Source organism: Sebastes fasciatus, chromosome 18, assembly GCF_043250625.1.
Source record: "Sebastes fasciatus isolate fSebFas1 chromosome 18, fSebFas1.pri, whole genome shotgun sequence".
NCBI lineage: Eukaryota > Metazoa > Chordata > Actinopteri > Perciformes > Sebastidae > Sebastes > Sebastes fasciatus.
Genome location: NC_133812.1, coordinates 30,083,760 through 30,106,427, shown reverse-complemented (window position 1 = coordinate 30,106,427; position 22,668 = coordinate 30,083,760). Strand labels below are relative to the sequence as shown.

Here is a 22,668-nt window from a genome sequence, read left to right as displayed (position 1 = left end):
AGACATTGTTATTAATGCATTATTATTAAGGCGTTATTATTAAGGCGTTATTATTAAGGCGTTATTATTAATGCATTATTATTAAGGCATTATTATTATTAATGCGTTGTTATTAATGCATTATTATTAAGGCGTTATTATTAATGCATTATTATTAATGCGTTATTATTAAGACATTGTTATTAATGCATTGTTATTAAGGCGTTGTTATTAAGGCGTTATTATTAATGCATTATTATTAAGACATTGTTATTAATGCATTGTTATTAATGCATTATTATTAAGGCGTTATTATTAAGACATTGTTATTAATGCATTATTATTAAGGCGTTATTATTAAGGCGTTGTTATTAAGGCGTTATTATTAATGCATTATTATTAAGACATTGTTATTAATGCATTATTATTAATGGGTTATTATTAAGACATTGTTATTAATGCATTATTATTAAGGCGTTATTATTAAGGCGTTATTATTAATGCATTATTATTAAGGCATTATTATTATTAAGGCGTTATTATTAATGCGTTGTTATTAATGCATTATTATTAAGGCGTTATTATTAATGCATTATTATTAAGGCGTTATTATTAAGGCGTTATTATTAAGGCGTTATTATTAAGGCGTTATTTTTAAGACGTTATTATTAAGGCGTTATTATTAAGGCGTTATTTTTAATGCGTTGTTATTAATGCATTATTATTAAGGCGTTATTATTAATGCATTATTATTAAGACGTTATTATTAAGACGTTATTATTAAGGCGTTATTATTAAGGCGTTATTTTTAATGCGTTGTTATTAATGCATTATTATTAAGGCGTTATTATTAATGCATTATTATTAAGGCGTTATTATTAAGGCGTGATTATTAAGGCGTGATTATTAAGGCGTTATTATTAATGCATTATTATTAAGACGTTGTTATTAAGGCGTTATTATTAAGACGTTATTATTAATGCGTTGTTATTAAGGCGTTGTTATTAATGCATTGTTATTAAGGCGTTATTATTAATGCGTTATTATTAATGCATTGTTATTAACGCGTTATTATGGCATTATTATTAATGCGTTATTATTAAGGCGTTATTATTAATGCATTGTTATTAAGGCGTTATTATTAATGCGTTATTATTAATGCGTTGTTATTAAGGCGTTGTTATTAATGCATTGTTATTAAGGCGTTATTATTAATGCGTTATTATTAATGTGTTATTATTAATGCGTTATTATTAAGGCATTATTATTAAGGCGTTATTATTAATGCGTTGTTATTAAGGCGTTGTTATTAATGCATTGTTATTAAGGCGTTATTATTAATGCGTTATTATTAATGTGTTATTATTAATGCGTTATTATTAAGGCATTATTATTAAGGCGTTATTATTAATGCGTTGTTATTAAGGCGTTGTTATTAAGGCGTTATTATTAAGACATTGTTATTAATGCATTATTATTAAGACATTGTTATTAATGCATTATTATTAAGACATTGTTATTAATGCATTATTATTAAGACATTGTTATTAATGCATTATTATTAAGGCGTTATTATTAAGGCGTTATTATTAAGGCATTATTATTAAGGCGTTATTATTAATGCGTTGTTATTAATGCATTATTATTAAGGCGTTATTATTAATGCATTATTATTAAGGCGTTATTATTAAGGCGTTATTATTAATGCATTATTAAGGCGTTATTATTAAGGCGTTATTATTAATGCATTATTATTAAGGCCTTATTATTAATGCATTGTTATTAATGCATTATTATTAAGGCGTTATTATTAAGGCGTGATTATTAAGGCGTTATTATTAAGGCGTTATTATTAATGCATTATTATTAAGACGTTGTTATTAAGGCGTTATTATTAATGCATTATTATTAAGACGTTGTTATTAAGGCGTTATTATTAAGACGTTGTTATTAAGGCATTATTATTAAGACGTTATTATTAATGCATTATTATTAAGGCGTTATTATTAAGGCATTATTATTAATGCATTGTTATTAAGGCGTTATTATTAACGCGTTATTATTAATGCGTTGTTATTAAGGCGTTGTTATTAATGCATTGTTATTAAGGCGTTATTATTAATGCGTTATTATTAATGCATTGTTATTAACGCGTTATTATGGCATTATTATTAATGCGTTATTATTAAGGCGTTATTATTAAGGCGTTATTATTAATGTGTTATTATTAATGCGTTATTATTAATGCGTTATTATTAATGTGTTATTATTAATGCGTTATTATTAAGGTATTATTATTAAGGCGTTATTATTAATGCGTTGTTATTAAGGCGTTGTTATTAAGGCGTTGTTATTAATGCATTGTTATTAATGCATTGTTATTAATGCATTATTATTAATGGGTTATTATTAAGACATTGTTATTAATGCATTATTATTAAGGCGTTATTATTAAGGCGTTGTTATTAAGGCGTTATTATTAATGCATTATTATTAAGACGTTGTTATTAAGGCGTTATTATTAAGACGTTGTTATTAAGGCATTATTATTAAGACGTTATTATTAATGCATTATTATTAAGGCGTTATTATTAAGGCATTATTATTAATGCATTGTTATTAAGGCGTTATTATTAACGCGTTATTATTAATGCGTTGTTATTAAGGCGTTGTTATTAATGCATTGTTATTAAGGCGTTATTATTAATGCGTTATTATTAATGTGTTATTATTAATGCGTTATTATTAAGGTATTATTATTAAGGCGTTATTATTAATGCGTTGTTATTAAGGCGTTGTTATTAAGGCGTTGTTATTAATGCATTGTTATTAATGCATTGTTATTAATGCATTATTATTAATGGGTTATTATTAAGACATTGTTATTAATGCATTATTATTAAGGCGTTATTATTAAGGCGTTGTTATTAAGGCGTTATTATTAATGCATTATTATTAAGACATTGTTATTAATGGGTTATTATTAAGACATTGTTATTAATGCATTATTATTAAGGCGTTATTATTAAGGCGTTATTATTAAGGCATTATTATTAAGGCGTTATTATTAATGCGTTGTTATTAATGCATTATTATTAAGGCGTTATTATTAATGCATTATTATTAAGGCGTTATTATTAAGGCGTTATTATTAATGCATTATTATTAAGGCGTTATTATTAAGGCCTTATTATTAATGCATTATTATTAAGGCCTTATTATTAATGCATTGTTATTAATGTATTATTATTAAGGCGTTATTATTAAGGCGTGATTATTAAGGCGTTATTATTAAGGCGTTATTATTAATGCATTATTATTAAGACGTTGTTATTAAGGCGTTATTATTAATGCATTATTATTAAGACGTTGTTATTAAGGCGTTATTATTAAGACGTTGTTATTAAGGCGTTATTATTAAGACGTTATTATTAATGCATTATTATTAAGGCGTTATTATTAAGGCATTATTATTAATGCATTGTTATTAAGGCGTTATTATTAATGCGTTATTATTAATGCGTTGTTATTAAGGCGTTGTTATTAATGCATTGTTATTAAGGCGTTATTATTAATGCGTTATTATTAAGGCGTTATTATTAATGCGTTGTTATTAAGGCGTTGTTATTAATGCATTGTTATTAATGCATTGTTATTAAGGCGTTATTATTAAGGCGTTATTGTTAAGACGTTATTATTAATGCGTTATCATTAAGGCGTTATCATTAATGCGTTATCATTAATGCGTTATCATTAAGGCGTTATTATTAAGGCGTTATTGTTAAGATGTTATTATTAAGGCGTTAACTGTGACAGCCCTGATATGAATATGTTGATGCTACAGTGAGCTGGTTGCGTCGCAGCAGAGCTTCTTACCATCACAGTGTAGTCCTGGGTGTTGTACAGGTACGTGCGGAACGCCGGATTGTTGGAGTACGGCTCCAGAACATGTTTGATCGGTGTGACAGCCGGTGACACGAAGAGAGAATTCAGCGGTTTACCTGCAGAAACACAACAGAGTCCATCATGTGTCTGCCGGTCCGTTCTAACATGGTAGAACCAGGTGATAAAAACAAATCAATATGCATCAATGTGTAGAAATATACACATGCATTCATACATATATAGTCCGATTCATGGCGGTGAAATCAGGAACAACTTCAAATAATCAACTTCAATATTAGGAGATCTTTGTTTCACCTTGTTTGTCCAACAGCACCATGACGCTGTCACGGTGGGTGTGGCCATAGAAATGTCCCGCGATGACATCACTGTACTGCCTGAAGATGGCAACCAGCCGCTCGTTGTGGTGCTCTCTAACGGCAGTGGTGTTTCTGGCGAAGGGCAGGTAGCCCACAGGTACGTGAGCTATGATGTACACCTGGAGGAGAGAGAAGAAACACACATTTAAATCTCTGCTCTTCAAGAGCAGCAAACAGAAGAAACGGTGACAGGATTACTGGCGAGAAAACACTTTTACTGTTTACACATCAACGCATCGTGTGAGTTTTAGGTTGTAGCGGCTCAGTGTTAAAGCTAGAGTGAAGATCCTGGTATCATCAGACACTATAAAACCTGATGAATCCATCGGTACCAACCATGTCAGACTAGCTGGTCATGAAGGAGGTTAAATAACGCTCCAAACTTACACTAAATGTTGGAGAGGAAAAATGGTCATGTCCATTTTCAAAGGCTGGAAAAAAGTTTTTAAAAGAAATGTCCGTAAAAGTCTGACAAATGTCTGAAAAGAAAGTTTCAGAAGTAAAAAGAGTTTACCTCCGGGTCAAGCGGCCCACTGAATGTGCCCGCTGGCCCCACCCTGGAGCTCCCGCTCGGCCCGTAGACTTTACATCGTGATGACGTCACCGATTTTTAATTCGCCTTTCTCGGGTGGAGGAAAGTTTGACAAATAGGAAACCTCCATGGATGATGAAATGGAGTCATAACTGTTTGCAGTTGGAGGCGTCCTCTCGTTCTATAGCCTATAGGGGGATTTATCGCTGTAATACGGCGGGTGGCCGCTGGACAAGCGAGGCTGAGCGGCGGTCTTATTAGACATCCGTACCTTCTCCACACTCTGAGCAGCTTTCTCCAGAGTTTTCTCCAGCCACTCGAACTGCCCAGCAGGGTCCGTCATGTTCTTTGTGACCTTATTGGGGCCGTAGTAGAGGATGGTGTTGAGACTGAGCACCCGTAGACCAGGTTTTACCAGCTGGGAGTAGAAACCACCTGCAGGACCAGAACAGAGCACCAGATAAAGCCCGACGCTCACCTGAACACAGCGTTAGCATGACATATATAACACCATCCGACCACCGAACACGCTCACGTTAGCATGCTAACAGGCTAAACGTGACATGCTGCAAACATCAAGACTTCAACAGCTAGTTGAAGCTAACCAGCCATAGTCAGAGTCCCAGAGTCACAGAGTCACAGTCACATAGTCCCAGAGTCCCAGAGTCACATAGCCACATAGTCAGAGTCACAGAGTCACATAGCCACAGAGTCACATAGTCCCAGAGTCACAGAGTCACATAGTCACATAGTCAGAGTCACAGAGTCACATAGCCACAGAGTCACATAGTCCCAGAGTCCCAGAGTCACATAGCCACATAGCCACAGAGTCACATAGTCACAGAGTCACATAGTCACATAGTCAGAGTCACAGAGTCACATAGCCACAGAGTCACATAGTCAGAGTCACAGAGTCACATAGCCACATAGCCACAGAGTCACATAGTCACATAGCCACAGAGTCACATAGTCACATAGTCACATAGTCACAGTCACATAGTCACAGTCACATAGTCACATAGCCACATAGCCACATAGTCACATAGTCACAGAGTCACAGAGTCACATAGCCACAGAGTCACATAGCCACAGAGTCACATAGTCACATAGTCACATAGCCACAGAGTCACATAGTCCAGAGTCACATAGTCACATAGCCACATAGTCACAGAGTCACATAGCCACAGAGTCACATAGCCACAGAGTCACATAGTCACATAGTCACATAGTCACATAGCCACAGAGTCACATAGTCAGAGTCACATAGTCACATAGTCACATAGCCACAGAGTCACATAGTCAGAGTCACATAGTCACATAGTCACATAGTCACATAGCCACATAGCCACATAGTCACAGAGTCACATAGTCACATAGTCACAGAGTCACATAGTCACATAGCCACAGAGTCACATAGTCACATAGCCACATAGTCACAGAGTCACATAGTCACATAGCCACATAGTCACATAGTCACAGAGTCACATAGTCACATAGCCACAGAGTCACATAGCCACATAGTCACATAGCCACAGAGTCACAGAGTCACATAGTCACATAGCCACATAGCCACATAGTCACATAGTCACATAGTCACAGAGTCACATAGTCACATAGTCACATAGCCACAGAGCCACAGAGTCACAGAGTCACAGTCACATAGTCACATAGCCACATAGCCACATAGCCACATAGTCACATAGTCACATAGCCACATAGTCACATAGTCATAGTTCACATAGTCACATAGCCACATAGCCACATAGTCACATAGTCACATAGCCACATAGTCACATAGTCATAGTCACATAGTCACATAGTCACATAGTCTCACAGTCACATAGTCACATAGCCACATAGTCACATAGTCACAGAGTCACATAGTCACAGAGTCACATAGTCACATAGTCACATAGTCACAAAGTCACATAGTCACATAGCCACATAGTCACATAGTCACAGAGTCACATAGCCACATAGCCACAGAGTCACATAGTCACATAGCCACATAGCCACATAGTCAGAGTCACAGAGTCACATAGTCACATAGCCACATAGCCACATAGTCACATAGTCACATAGTCACATAGCCACATAGCCACATAGTCAGAGTCACAGAGTCACATAGTCACATAGCCACATAGCCACATAGTCACATAGCCACATAGCCACATAGTCACATAGTCACATAGCCACATAGTCACATAGCCACAGAGTCACAGAGTCACATAGCCACATAGCCACATAGTCACATAGCCACATAGTCACATAGTCACATAGCCACAGAGTCACATAGTCACATAGCCACATAGCCACATAGTCACATAGTCACATAGCCACATAGCCACATAGTCACATAGCCACATAGTCACATAGTCACATAGTCACATAGTCACATAGCCACAGAGTCACAGAGTCACATAGCCACATAGCCACATAGTCACATAGCCACATAGTCACATAGTCACATAGCCACAGAGTCACAGAGTCACATAGTCACATAGCCACATAGCCACATAGTCACATAGCCACATAGTCACATAGTCACATAGTCACATAGCCACATAGCCACATAGTCACATAGCCACATAGCCACATAGCCACATAGCCACATAGTCACATAGTCACATAGCCACAGAGTCACAGAGTCACCTATGCATCAGGATTTAGATTTTTATGATTTCTAAACAGATGTTTTTATAGTGATGGTATTGATCAGGAGATGGTGATAGTATTGATCAGGAGATGGTGATGGTATTGATCAGGAGATGGTGATAGTATTGATCAGGAGATGGTGATGGTATTGATCAGAGATGGTGATGGTATTGATCAGGAGATGGTGATAGTATTGATCAGGAGATGGTGATGGTATTGATCAGGAGATGGTGATGGTATTGATCAGGAGATGGTGATAGTATTGATCAGGAGATGGTGATGGTATTGATCAGGAGATGGTGATGGTATTGATCAGGAGATGGTGATGGTATTGATCAGGAGATGGTGATGGTATTGATCAGGAGATGGTGATGGTATTGATCAGGAGATGGTGATAGTATTGATCAGGAGATGGTGATGGTATTGATCAGGAGATGGTGATAGTATTGATCAGGAGATGGTGATGGTATTGATCAGGAGATGGTGATAGTATTGATCAGGAGATGGTGATGGTATTGATCAGGAGATGGTGATGGTATTGATCAGGAGATGGTGATGGTATTGATCAGGAGATGGTGATGGTATTGATCAGGAGATGGTGATGGTATTGATCAGGAGATGGTGATGGTATTGATCAGGAGATGGTGATGGTATTGATCAGGAGATGGTGATGGTATTGATCAGGAGATGGTGATGGTATTGATCAGGAGATGGTGATGGTATTGATCAGGAGATGGTGATAGTATTGATCAGGAGATGGTGATGGTATTGATCAGGAGATGGTGATGGTATTGATCAGGAGATGGTGATGGTATTGATCAGGAGATGGTGATAGTATTGATCAGGAGATGGTGATGGTATTGATCAGGAGATGGTGATAGTATTGATCAGGAGATGGTGATGGTATTGATCAGGAGATGGTGATGGTATTGATCAGGAGATGGTGATAGTATTGATCAGGAGATGGTGATGGTATTGATCAGGAGATGGTGATGGTATTGATCAGGAGATGGTGATGGTATTGATCAGGAGATGGTGATGGTATTGATCAGGAGATGGTGATGGTATTGATCAGGAGATGGTGATGGTATTGATCAGGAGATGGTGATGGTATTGATCAGGAGATGGTGATGGTATTGATCAGGAGATGGTGATGGTATTGATCAGGAGATGGTGATGGTATTGATCAGGAGATGGTGATGGTATTGATCAGGAGATGGTGATGGTATTGATCAGGAGATGGTGATAGTATTGATCAGGAGATGGTGATGGTATTGATCAGGAGATGGTGATGGTATTGATCAGGAGATGGTGATAGTATTGATCAGGAGATGGTGATGGTATTGATCAGGAGATGGTGATGGTATTGATCAGGAGATGGTGATGGTATTGATCAGGAGATGGTGATGGTATTGATCAGGAGATGGTGAAGGTATTGATCAGGAGATGGTGATGGTATTGATCAGGAGATGGTGATGGTATTGATCAGGAGATGGTGATGGTATTGATCAGGAGATGGTGATGGTATTGATCAGGAGATGGTGATGGTATTGATCAGGAGATGGTGATGGTATTGATCAGGAGATGGTGATAGTATTGATCAGGAGATGGTGATGGTATTGATCAGGAGATGGTGATAGTATTGATCAGGAGATGGTGATGGTATTGATCAGGAGATGGTGATGGTATTGATCAGGAGATGGTGATAGTATTGATCAGGAGATGGTGATGGTATTGATCAGGAGATGGTGATAGTATTGATCAGGAGATGGTGATAGTATTGATCAGGAGATGGTGATGGTATTGATCAGGAGATGGTGATGGTATTGATCAGGAGATGGTGATGGTATTGATCAGGAGATGGTGATAGTATTGATCAGGAGATGGTGATAGTATTGATCAGGAGATGGTGATAGTATTGATCAGGAGATGGTGATAGTATTGATCAGGAGATGGTGATGGTATTGATCAGGAGATGGTGATAGTATTGATCAGGAGATGGTGATGGTATTGATCAGGAGATGGTGATAGTATTGATTAGGAGATGGTGATAGTATTGATCAGGAGATACAGTAGGGGAGTCGCCCCAGCTAGTAATTATTGTAATTTAAATATCTCTGGGTTTTGGACTGTGATGTGGAGACATCACCTTTTTAGAAATCATAATGTTTTTCACCATCGTTTTATAGACTAACCAATTAATTCAAAAACGAACTGATATTATTTATCAACAATGAAATGAAATCAATTGTTAGTTGCAGCTCTAAATGTGTTTATGAACACGATACCTGCTACCTGAGTCTGATATGTTCATCAGCTTATTACACAATGGATGTAATTTAATGTCGTATTTCACAGGAACCTCTCGAGTTACAACACATTAACTTTGTGTTTGAGCAATAATTCATAAACTTCAGCCACATATTGACTGTGGTTTCCTCCCTTCCTCATTTTATAAAAGAAGAACTGAACAGTTTGCAGAAGTTTGTGTTGATATACAGTTCAGTATGTCCCGTCTTTCACAATATTAGAAATCACCAGATTAGATCAGATTACAGTAAACTGAGAGGATTTCTGAATATTTAGATGTATTACATATTTATTCCAAATACCAACGTCTGAGTGAATTATATAAAAGTGCTGGCAGTGGAAACAAAACCTGTAATTCTTTGAAATTCTAAATATTTAAAGCACATAACTCAACCCAATAAATACTGGATTTAAAAGATATTCTTCGACTCGGACGGTGTGACGGGAGCTGCTTACCTTGTGAGAGTGTGAGCAGAGCTTCAGGCTGCAGCCACGGCTTCCACAGCTGGGCAGCAGCTCTGTAGACGGCGTTGGTGGAGGCCTGCATCTGGTCCTACAACAAGAACACACAACACACCTGAGCACCAGAACCAGTCTGCATCTGGTCCTACAACAAGAACACACAACACACCTGAGCACCAGAACCAGTCTGCATCTGGTCCTACAACAAGAACACACAACACACCTGAGCAACAGAACCAGTCTGCATCTGGTCCTTCAACAAGAACACACAACACACCTGAGCAACAGAACCAGTCTGCATCTGGTCCTACAACAAGAACACACAACACACCTGAGCAACAGAACCAGTCTGCATCTGGTCCTACAACAAGAACACACAACACACCTGAGCAACAGAACCAGTCTGCATCTGGTCCTACAACAAGAACACACAACACACCTGAGCAACAGAACCAGTCTGCATCTGGTCCTACAACAAGAACACACAACACACCTGAGCAACAGAACCAGTCTGCATCTGGTCCTACAACAAGAACACACAACACACCTGAGCAACAGAACCAGTCTGCATCTGGTCCTACAACAAGAACAACACACCTGAGCACCAGAACCAGTCTGCATCTGGTCCTACAACAAGAACAACACACCTGAGCACCAGAACCAGTCTGCATCTGGTCCTACAACAAGAACACACAACACACCTAAGCACCAGAACCAGCCTGCATCTGGTCCTACAACAAGAACACACAACACACCTGAGCAACAGAACCAGTCTGCATCTGGTCCTACAACAAGAACAACACACCTGAGCACCAGAACCAGTCTGCATCTGGTCCTACAACAAGGACAACACACCTGAGCAACAGAACCAGTCTGCATCTGGTCCTACAACAAGGACAACACACCTGAGCACCAGAACCAGTCTGCATCTGGTCCTACAACAAGAACAACACACCTGAGCAACAGAACCAGTCTGCATCTGGTCCTACAACAAGGACAACACACCTGAGCACCAGAACCAGTCTGCATCTGGTCCTACAACAAGGACAACACACCTGAGCACCAGAACCAGTCTGCATCTGGTCCTACGACAAGAACAACACACCTGAGCACCAGAACCAGTCTGCATCTGGTCCTACAACAAGAACAACACACCTGAGCAACAGAACCAGTCTGCATCTGGTCCTACAACAAGGACAACACACCTGAGCACCAGAACCAGTCTGCATCTGGTCCTACAACAAGAACAACACACCTGAGCAACAGAACCAGTCTGCATCTGGTCCTACAACAAGGACAACACACCTGAGCACCAGAACCAGTCTGCATCTGGTCCTACAACAAGGACAACACACCTGAGCACCAGAACCAGTCTGAGACACTGCTTGTCGCTTGATAACATAACGTTACCTGAGGCCAGTAGTCGTGGTTTCCCAGAGCGGGGTAGACGGTCAGGTTGGGGAAGTTGTGTCTGATGGTCTGGGTCATGTTACTGATCACCTGGATCACGGTGTCCGTGGAGAGCTCGTCTACCGGGACATGAGGTGGACTGTCACTGGTTAGAGAGGGAGAAGAAGATCCACTATCATTAACCAGAACAGGACCAGGTTCTGATGTCTTCTGGGTCAGAGTAAAGTCATAAGTTTACAAGAAAAAAAAGAAAATAACAGGTAAACTTCAGTCTCAGCAGCAGCAGCTCCATTCAGCTCGCTATCAATCAGCAGCCGATCAGCTCAGCCAGGAATTCATAGGCTCATTAGACATGCTTCAGAGAACGCCTCGCCACCTAATCCTCCACCGCGGGGGGTCCTGTCCAAGCTTTAAGTCACCGGGCAGGCACATTCTGCTTTATTCTATTGTTACTGGGCTGTGGAGCTCCAGTCCGCCTTCTCTCTTAAAGAGGAAACCCTCTGTACAGGGAGACTCCTGTTAGTGTTGTTGTTAGGGGTTCATCCTAAACAGGGGGTCTTTAGGGGGTTCAGGAGGTCTTTAGGGGGTTCAGGGGGTCATTAGGGGGTCCAGGAGGACTTTAGGGGGTACAGAGGGTCTTCAGGGGGTCTTTAGGGTCTTCAGGGGATACAGGAGGACTTTAAGGTCTTCAGGGGGTACAGAAGGTCTTTAGGGGGTACAGATGGTCTTTAGGGGGTACAGGAGGACTTTAAGGTCCAATAAAGAAGAAGAACAGAGCAGAACATCCACTGTTATTGTTACTACTACTACTCTCCCTTCAACATGGTACTGACCCGGTCCATATGATGAAGTCCTGCGGCTGTGTGAGCGACGCCATGTGAGCGAAGGCCGACTGGATGAGGCGGTAGGGAGAGTCACACAGGAAGTCCCCGAACAGGCCGGCGTGGGTGGCGGGCGCCCCCTTAGAGGAGAAGCACACCTTGGTGGGGTCGGAGGTCAGGTGGTAGGATGGGTCCAGGTGGAGGTCCGTGATGTGCCAGAACCTGCCTGGATGGATGGAGAGAACATGGGACGAGAAGAAAACATCAAATATGGGTTATTGTTTTACCAAAGTCATCAAGTAACAACAGTTTCATTCAGTATGTTCCTGCTGGGGTTAGGGTCAGGGCTGATCGTCAGTGAGATAATACAATCCTTCTTATCATCTCACAGCACATTGTCTCTGTCTTGGTTTAATATTAATAATACAGAAGTCTTCTTTAGGTTCTAGGTTATGAAACAAACTCCAAACCGGTTTTGTAACTGAAGTAAAACCCGTAGAACCAGTAGAACTTCCTGTTCTCTGAGGAGGCGGTTCTAACCAGACTCCGTTTACAAATCTGTCCTTTTATAGACCTTTAGATCCTCCGCAAACAAAATGAAACTTTCACAGCACAATTTAACCCTTTACATAAATCCATAGTGTGTCCGTGTGAATTCAGCGAGCATGACCTCCACCAAGCAGCTCTCCGTTTAACACAACACAATCACACAACATGGATCACACAACAAGACTCACACAACAAGAATCACACAACATGGATCACACAACAAGAATCACACAACATGAATCACACAACAAGACTCACACAACAAGAATCACACAACATGAATCACGCAACATGAATCACACAACAAGACTCACACAACATGAATCACACAACATGAATCACACAACAAGACTCACATAACAAGAATCACACAACATGAATCACACAACATGGATCACACAACAAGAATCACACAACATGAATCACACAACATGAATCACACAACAAGACTCACACAACATGAATCACACAACATGAATCACACAACAAGACTCACATAACAAGAATCACACAACATGAATCACACAACATGAATCACGCAACAAGACTCACGCAACAAGAATCACACAACATGAATCACACAACAAGACTCACACAACATGAATCACACAACATGAATCACACAACAAGACTCACACAACAAGACTCACACAACAAGAATCACACAACATGAATCACACAACATGAATCACGCAACAAGACTCACGCAACAAGAATCACACAACATGAATCACACAACAAGACTCACACAACAAGAATCACACAACATGAATCACACAACAAGACTCACACAACATGAATCACACAACAAGACTCACACAACAAGAATCACACAACATGACTCACACAACAAGAATCACACAACATGGATCACATAACATGGATCACACAACAAGACTCACACAACATGGATCACACAACAAGACTCACACAACATGACTCACACAACATGACTCACACAACATGACTCACACAACATGACTCAAACAACAAGACTCACACAACATGAATCACACAACAAGACTCACACAACAAGACTCACACAACACGGATCACACAACAAGACTCACACAACACGGATCACACAACATGAATCACACAACAAGACTCACACAACACGGATCACACAACATGAATCACACAACAAGACTCACACAACATGGATCACACAACATGACTCACACAACATGACTCACACAACATGACTCACACAACATGACTCACACAACATGACTCACACAACAAGACTCACACAACAAGACTCACACAACACGGATCACACAACAAGACTCACACAACATGACTCACACAACATGACTCACACAACATGAATCACACAACATGAATCACACAACAAGACTCACACAACATGACTCACACAACAAGACTCACACAACAAGACTCACACAACACGGATCACACAACAAGACTCACACAACATGACTCACACAACATGACTCACACAACATGGATCACACAACATGAATCACACAACAAGACTCACACAACAAGACTCACACAACACGGATCACACAACATGAATCACACAACAAGACTCACACAACATGGATCACACAACAAGACTCACACAACAAGACTCACACAACACGGATCACACAACATGAATCACACAACAAGACTCACACAACATGGATCACACAACAAGACTCACACAACATGACTCACACAACATGGATCACACAACATGACTCACACAACAAGACTCACACAACAAGACTCACACAACATGAATCACACAACATGGATCACACAACAAGACTCACACAACATGACTCACAAAACATGAATCACACAACAAGACTCACACAACATGGATCACACAACATGACTCACACAACACGGATCACACAACAAGACTCACACAACAAGACTCACACAACATGACTCACACAACACGGATCACACAACATGACTCACACAACAAGACTCACACAACATGGATCACACAACAAGACTCACACAACATGACTCACAAAACATGAATCACACAACAAGACTCATACAACACGGATCACACAACACGAATCACACAACAAGACTCACACAACATGGATCACACAACATGACTCACACAACACGGATCACACAACAAGACTCACACAACAAGACTCACACAACATGACTCACACAACACGGATCACACAACATGACTCACACAACAAGACTCACACAACATGACTCACACAACACGGATCACACAACACGAATCACACAACAAGACTCACACAACACGGATCACACAACAAGACTCACACAACAAGACTCACACAACATGACTCACACAACACGGATCACACAACATGAATCACACAACAAGACTCACACAACATGGATCACACAACAAGACTCACAACAAGACTCACACAACATGACTCACAACATGGATCACACAACAAGACTCACACAACAAGACTCACACAACATGACTCACACAACATGGATCACACAACAAGACTCACACAACATGACTCACACAACATGGATCACACAACATGACTCACACAACATGAATCACACAACAAGACTCACACAACATGAATCACACAACAAGACTCACACAACATGAATCACACAACATGAATCACACAACAAGACTCACACAACATGACTCACACAACAAGACTCACACAACATGAATCACACAACATGAATCACACAACATGAATCACACAACATGACTCACACAACATGGATCACACAACAAGACTCACACAACACGGATCACACAACAAGAATCACACAACAAGACTCACACAACACGGATCACACAACAAGACTCACACAACAAGACTCACACAACACGGATCACACAACAAGAATCACACAACATGACTCACACAACACGGATCACACAACAAGAATCACACAACAAGACTCACACAACATGGATCACACAACAAGACTCACACAACAAGACTCACACAACACGGATCACACAACAAGAATCACACAACATGACTCACACAACATGGATCACACAACATGACTCACACAACATGAATCACACAACAAGACTCACACAACATGAATCACACAACAAGACTCACACAACATGAATCACACAACATGACTCACACAACATGACTCACACAACAAGACTCACACAACATGAATCACACAACATGAATCACACAACATGAATCACACAACATGACTCACACAACATGGATCACGCAACAAGACTCACGCAACAAGAATCACACAACATGAATCACACAACAAGACTCACACAACATGAATCACACAACATGAATCACACAACAAGACTCACACAACAAGACTCACACAACAAGAATCACACAACATGAATCACACAACATGAATCACGCAACAAGACTCACGCAACAAGAATCACACAACATGAATCACACAACAAGACTCACACAACAAGAATCACACAACATGACTCACACAACAAGACTCACACAACATGAATCACACAACAAGACTCACACAACAAGAATCACACAACATGACTCACACAACAAGAATCACACAACATGGATCACATAACATGGATCACACAACAAGACTCACACAACATGGATCACACAACAAGACTCACACAACATGACTCACACAACATGACTCACACAACATGACTCAAACAACAAGACTCACACAACATGAATCACACAACAAGACTCACACAACATGACTCACACAACACGGATCACACAACAAGACTCACACAACATGACTCACACAACATGACTCACACAACATGAATCACACAACAAGACTCACACAACAAGACTCACACAACACGGATCACACAACATGAATCACACAACAAGACTCACACAACATGGATCACACAACAAGACTCACACAACAAGACTCACACAACACGGATCACACAACATGAATCACACAACAAGACTCACACAACATGGATCACACAACAAGACTCACACAACATGACTCACACAACATGGATCACACAACATGACTCACACAACAAGACTCACACAACAAGACTCACACAACATGAATCACACAACATGGATCACACAACAAGACTCACACAACATGACTCACAAAACATGAATCACACAACAAGACTCACACAACATGGATCACACAACATGACTCACACAACACGGATCACACAACAAGACTCACACAACAAGACTCACACAACATGACTCACACAACACGGATCACACAACATGACTCACACAACAAGACTCACACAACATGGATCACACAACAAGACTCACACAACATGACTCACAAAACATGAATCACACAACAAGACTCACACAACACGGATCACACAACACGAATCACACAACAAGACTCACACAACATGGATCACACAACATGACTCACACAACACGGATCACACAACAAGACTCACACAACAAGACTCACACAACATGACTCACACAACACGGATCACACAACATGACTCACACAACAAGACTCACACAACATGACTCACACAACACGGATCACACAACACGAATCACACAACAAGACTCACACAACACGGATCACACAACAAGACTCACACAACAAGACTCACACAACATGACTCACACAACACGGATCACACAACATGAATCACACAACAAGACTCACACAACATGGATCACACAACAAGACTCACAACAAGACTCACACAACATGACTCACAACATGGATCACACAACAAGACTCACACAACAAGACTCACACAACATGACTCACACAACATGGATCACACAACAAGACTCACACAACATGACTCACACAACATGGATCACACAACATGACTCACACAACATGAATCACACAACAAGACTCACACAACATGAATCACACAACAAGACTCACACAACATGAATCACACAACATGAATCACACAACAAGACTCACACAACATGACTCACACAACAAGACTCACACAACATGAATCACACAACATGAATCACACAACATGAATCACACAACATGACTCACACAACATGGATCACACAACAAGACTCACACAACACGGATCACACAACAAGAATCACACAACAAGACTCACACAACATGGATCACACAACAAGACTCACACAACAAGACTCACACAACACGGATCACACAACAAGAATCACACAACATGACTCACACAACACGGATCACACAACAAGAATCACACAACAAGACTCACACAACATGGATCACACAACAAGACTCACACAACAAGACTCACACAACATGAATCACACAACAAGACTCACACAACATGACTCACACAACATGAATCACACAACAAGACTCACACAACATGGATCACACAACATGACTCACACAACATGGATCACACAACATGACTCACACAACATGGATCACACAACATGACTCACACAACATGGATCACACAACAAGACTCACACAACATGACTCACACAACATGACTCACACAACATGGATCACACAACATGACTCACACAACATGACTCACACAACAAGACTCACACAACATGAATCACACAACAAGACTCACACAACATGAATCACACAACAAGACTCACACAACATGACTCACACAACATGGATCACACAACATGACTCACACAACATGGATCACACAACATGACTCACACAACATGACTCACACAACATGGATCACACAACATGGATCACACAACATGACTCACACAACATGACTCACACAACATGACTCACAACATGGATCACACAACATGGATCACACAACATGACTCACACAACATGGATCACACAACATGGATCACACAACATGACTCACACAACATGGATCACACAACATGACTCACACAACATGGATCACACAACATGGATCACACAACATGACTCACACAACATGGATCACACAACATGACTCACACAACATGGATCACACAACAAGACTCACACAACATGACTCACACAACAAGACTCACACAACATGAATCACACAACAAGACTCACACAACATGAATCACACAACAAGACTCACACAACATGACTCACACAACATGACTCACACAACATGGATCACACAACATGACTCACACAACATGGATCACACAACAAGACTCACACAACATGACTCACACAACATGGATCACACAACATGACTCACACAACATGAATCACACAACAAGACTCACACAACATGACTCACACAACATGACTCACACAACATGGATCACACAACAAGACTCACACAACATGACTCACACAACATGAATCACACAACAAGACTCACACAACATGACTCACACAACATGAATCACACAACAAGACTCACACAACATGACTCACACAACATGGATCACACAACATGACTCACACAACATGGATCACACAACATGACTCACACAACATGGATCACACAACAAGACTCACACAACATGACTCACACAACATGACTCACACAACATGGATCACACAACATGACTCACACAACATGGATCACACAACAAGACTCACACAACATGACTCACACAACATGACTCACACAACATGGATCACACAACAAGACTCACACAACATGACTCACACAACATGGATCACACAACAAGACTCACACAACATGGATCACACAACATGACTCACACAACATGGATCACACAACATGACTCACACAACATGACTCACACAACATGACTCACACAACATGACTCACACAACATGACTCACACAACATGACTCACACAACATGGATCACACAACAAGACTCACACAACATGACTCACACAACAAGACTCACACAACACGGATCACACAACATGAATCACACAACAAGACTCACACAACATGACTCACACAACAAGACTCACACAACACGAATCACACAACATGACTCACACAACATGACTCACACAACAAGAATCACACAACAAGAATCACACAACATGACTCACACAACATGGATCACACAACAAGACTCACACAACATGACTCACACAACAAGACTCACACAACATGAATCACACAACAAGACTCACACAACAAGACTCACACAACATGAATCACACAACAAGACTCACACAACAAGACTCACACAACAAGACTCACACAACATGAATCACACAACAAGACTCACACAACAAGACTCACACAACATGAATCACACAACATGAATCACACAACATGAATCACACAACAAGACTCACACAACATGACTCACACAACAAGACTCACACAACAAGACTCACACAACATGAATCACACAACAAGACTCACACAACAAGACTCACACAACATGAATCACACAACAAGACTCACACAACAAGACTCACACAACAAGACTCACACAACATGAATCACACAACAAGACTCACACAACAAGACTCACACAACAAGAATCACACAACAAGACTCACACAACAAGACTCACACAACATGAATCACACAACAAGACTCACACAACAAGACTCACACAACAAGACTCACACAACATGAATCACACAACAAGACTCACACAACAAGACTCACACAACATGAATCACACAACATGAATCACACAACAAGACTCACACAACAAGACTCACACAACATGAATCACACAACATGAATCACACAACAAGACTCACACAACATGGATCACACAACATGACTCACACAACAAGAATCACACAACAAGAATCACACAACAAGAATCACACAACATGACTCACACAACATGGATCACACAACAAGACTCACACAACATGAATCACACAACAAGACTCACACAACATGACTCACACAACATGACTCACATAACATGGATCACACAACATGACTCACACAACATGGATCACACAACAAGACTCACACAACATGACTCACACAACATGGATCACACAACATGACTCACACAACATGAATCACACAACAAGACTCACACAACATGACTCACACAACATGACTCACACAACATGGATCACACAACAAGACTCACACAACATGACTCACACAACATGAATCACACAACAAGACTCACACAACATGACTCACACAACATGAATCACACAACAAGACTCACACAACATGACTCACACAACATGGATCACACAACATGACTCACACAACATGGATCACACAACATGACTCACACAACATGGATCACACAACAAGACTCACACAACATGACTCACACAACATGACTCACACAACATGGATCACACAACATGACTCACACAACATGGATCACACAACAAAACTCACACAACATGACTCACACAACATGACTCACACAACATGGATCACACAACAAGACTCACACAACATGACTCACACAACATGGATCACACAACAAGACTCACACAACATGGATCACACAACATGACTCACACAACATGGATCACACAACATGACTCACACAACATGACTCACACAACATGACTCACACAACATGACTCACACAACATGGATCACACAACATGACTCACACAACATGACTCACACAACATGACTCACACAACATGGATCACACAACAAGACTCACACAACATGACTCACACAACAAGACTCACACAACACGGATCACACAACATGAATCACACAACAAGACTCACACAACATGGATCACACAACATGACTCACACAACAAGACTCACACAACACGGATCACACAACATGAATCACACAACAAGACTCACACAACATGGATCACACAACATGACTCACACAACAAGAATCACACAACAAGAATCACACAACAAGAATCACACAACATGACTCACACAACATGGATCACACAACAAGACTCACACAACATGACTCACACAACAAGACTCACACAACATGAATCACACAACAAGACTCACACAACAAGACTCACACAACATGAATCACACAACAAGACTCACACAACAAGACTCACACAACAAGACTCACACAACATGAATCACACAACAAGACTCACACAACAAGACTCACACAACATGAATCACACAACATGAATCACACAACAAGACTCACACAACAAGACTCACACAACATGAATCACACAACATGAATCACACAACAAGACTCACACAACATGGATCACACAACATGACTCACACAACAAGAATCACACAACAAGAATCACACAACAAGAATCACACAACATGACTCACACAACATGGATCACACAACAAGACTCACACAACATGACTCACACAACAAGACTCACACAACATGAATCACACAACAAGACTCACACAACAAGACTCACACAACATGAATCACACAACAAGACTCACACAACAAGACTCACACAACAAGAATCACACAACAAGACTCACACAACATGAATCACACAACAAGACTCACACAACAAGACTCACACAACATGACTCACACAACAAGACTCACACAACAAGACTCACACAACATGGATCACATAACTCACAGAACCACACGGAACCAGTGGTTCCGTGTGGTTCCGTGTGGTTCCTCCAGCAGAGCAGCAGACAGAACACATGCTGCTGTTAACTGTGACCTGCTAACGTCAGACTCCACCTGAGCTGTCATCAGCACTCACCTGAGGCCGGCAGGTATCTGCTCCCAGTGGGGGGGGCCAGCAGCAGCAGCAGCAGCAGCAGCAGCAGCAGCACACCTGGACACACCTGGACGAGCATGTTGAGTTGAACGTGTTCTAACAGACTCTAGACGGTGTTTCACTGTTAAACTACAGAAGAACTGAAGCCCAGCAGGTCATCCTCCTCGAGCACAAACAGGAAGTACACAAATAGGA

At 40.4% G+C, this 22,668-nt stretch overlaps 1 protein-coding gene across 2 annotated transcripts in view; it reads right to left on the bottom strand.

Annotated features, from left to right (window-relative positions):
- smpdl3a (sphingomyelin phosphodiesterase acid like 3A) overlaps positions 1–22,668 on the bottom strand; it is a 25,605-nt gene extending 2,937 nt beyond the window's left edge. Inside the window, exons 1-7 of one of the 2 annotated variants that reach the window (XM_074616510.1) lie at positions 22,456–22,668; positions 12,444–12,657; positions 11,611–11,755; positions 10,195–10,291; positions 5,045–5,208; positions 4,180–4,360; positions 3,856–3,980 (exon numbers count right to left, since the gene is read on the bottom strand). In XM_074616510.1, the coding sequence (XP_074472611.1) occupies positions 3,856–3,980; positions 4,180–4,360; positions 5,045–5,208; positions 10,195–10,291; positions 11,611–11,755; positions 12,444–12,657; positions 22,456–22,552 (1,023 nt within the window). In that variant the 5' untranslated portion in view covers positions 22,553–22,668. The other variant, XM_074616509.1, reaches the window with a different exon arrangement.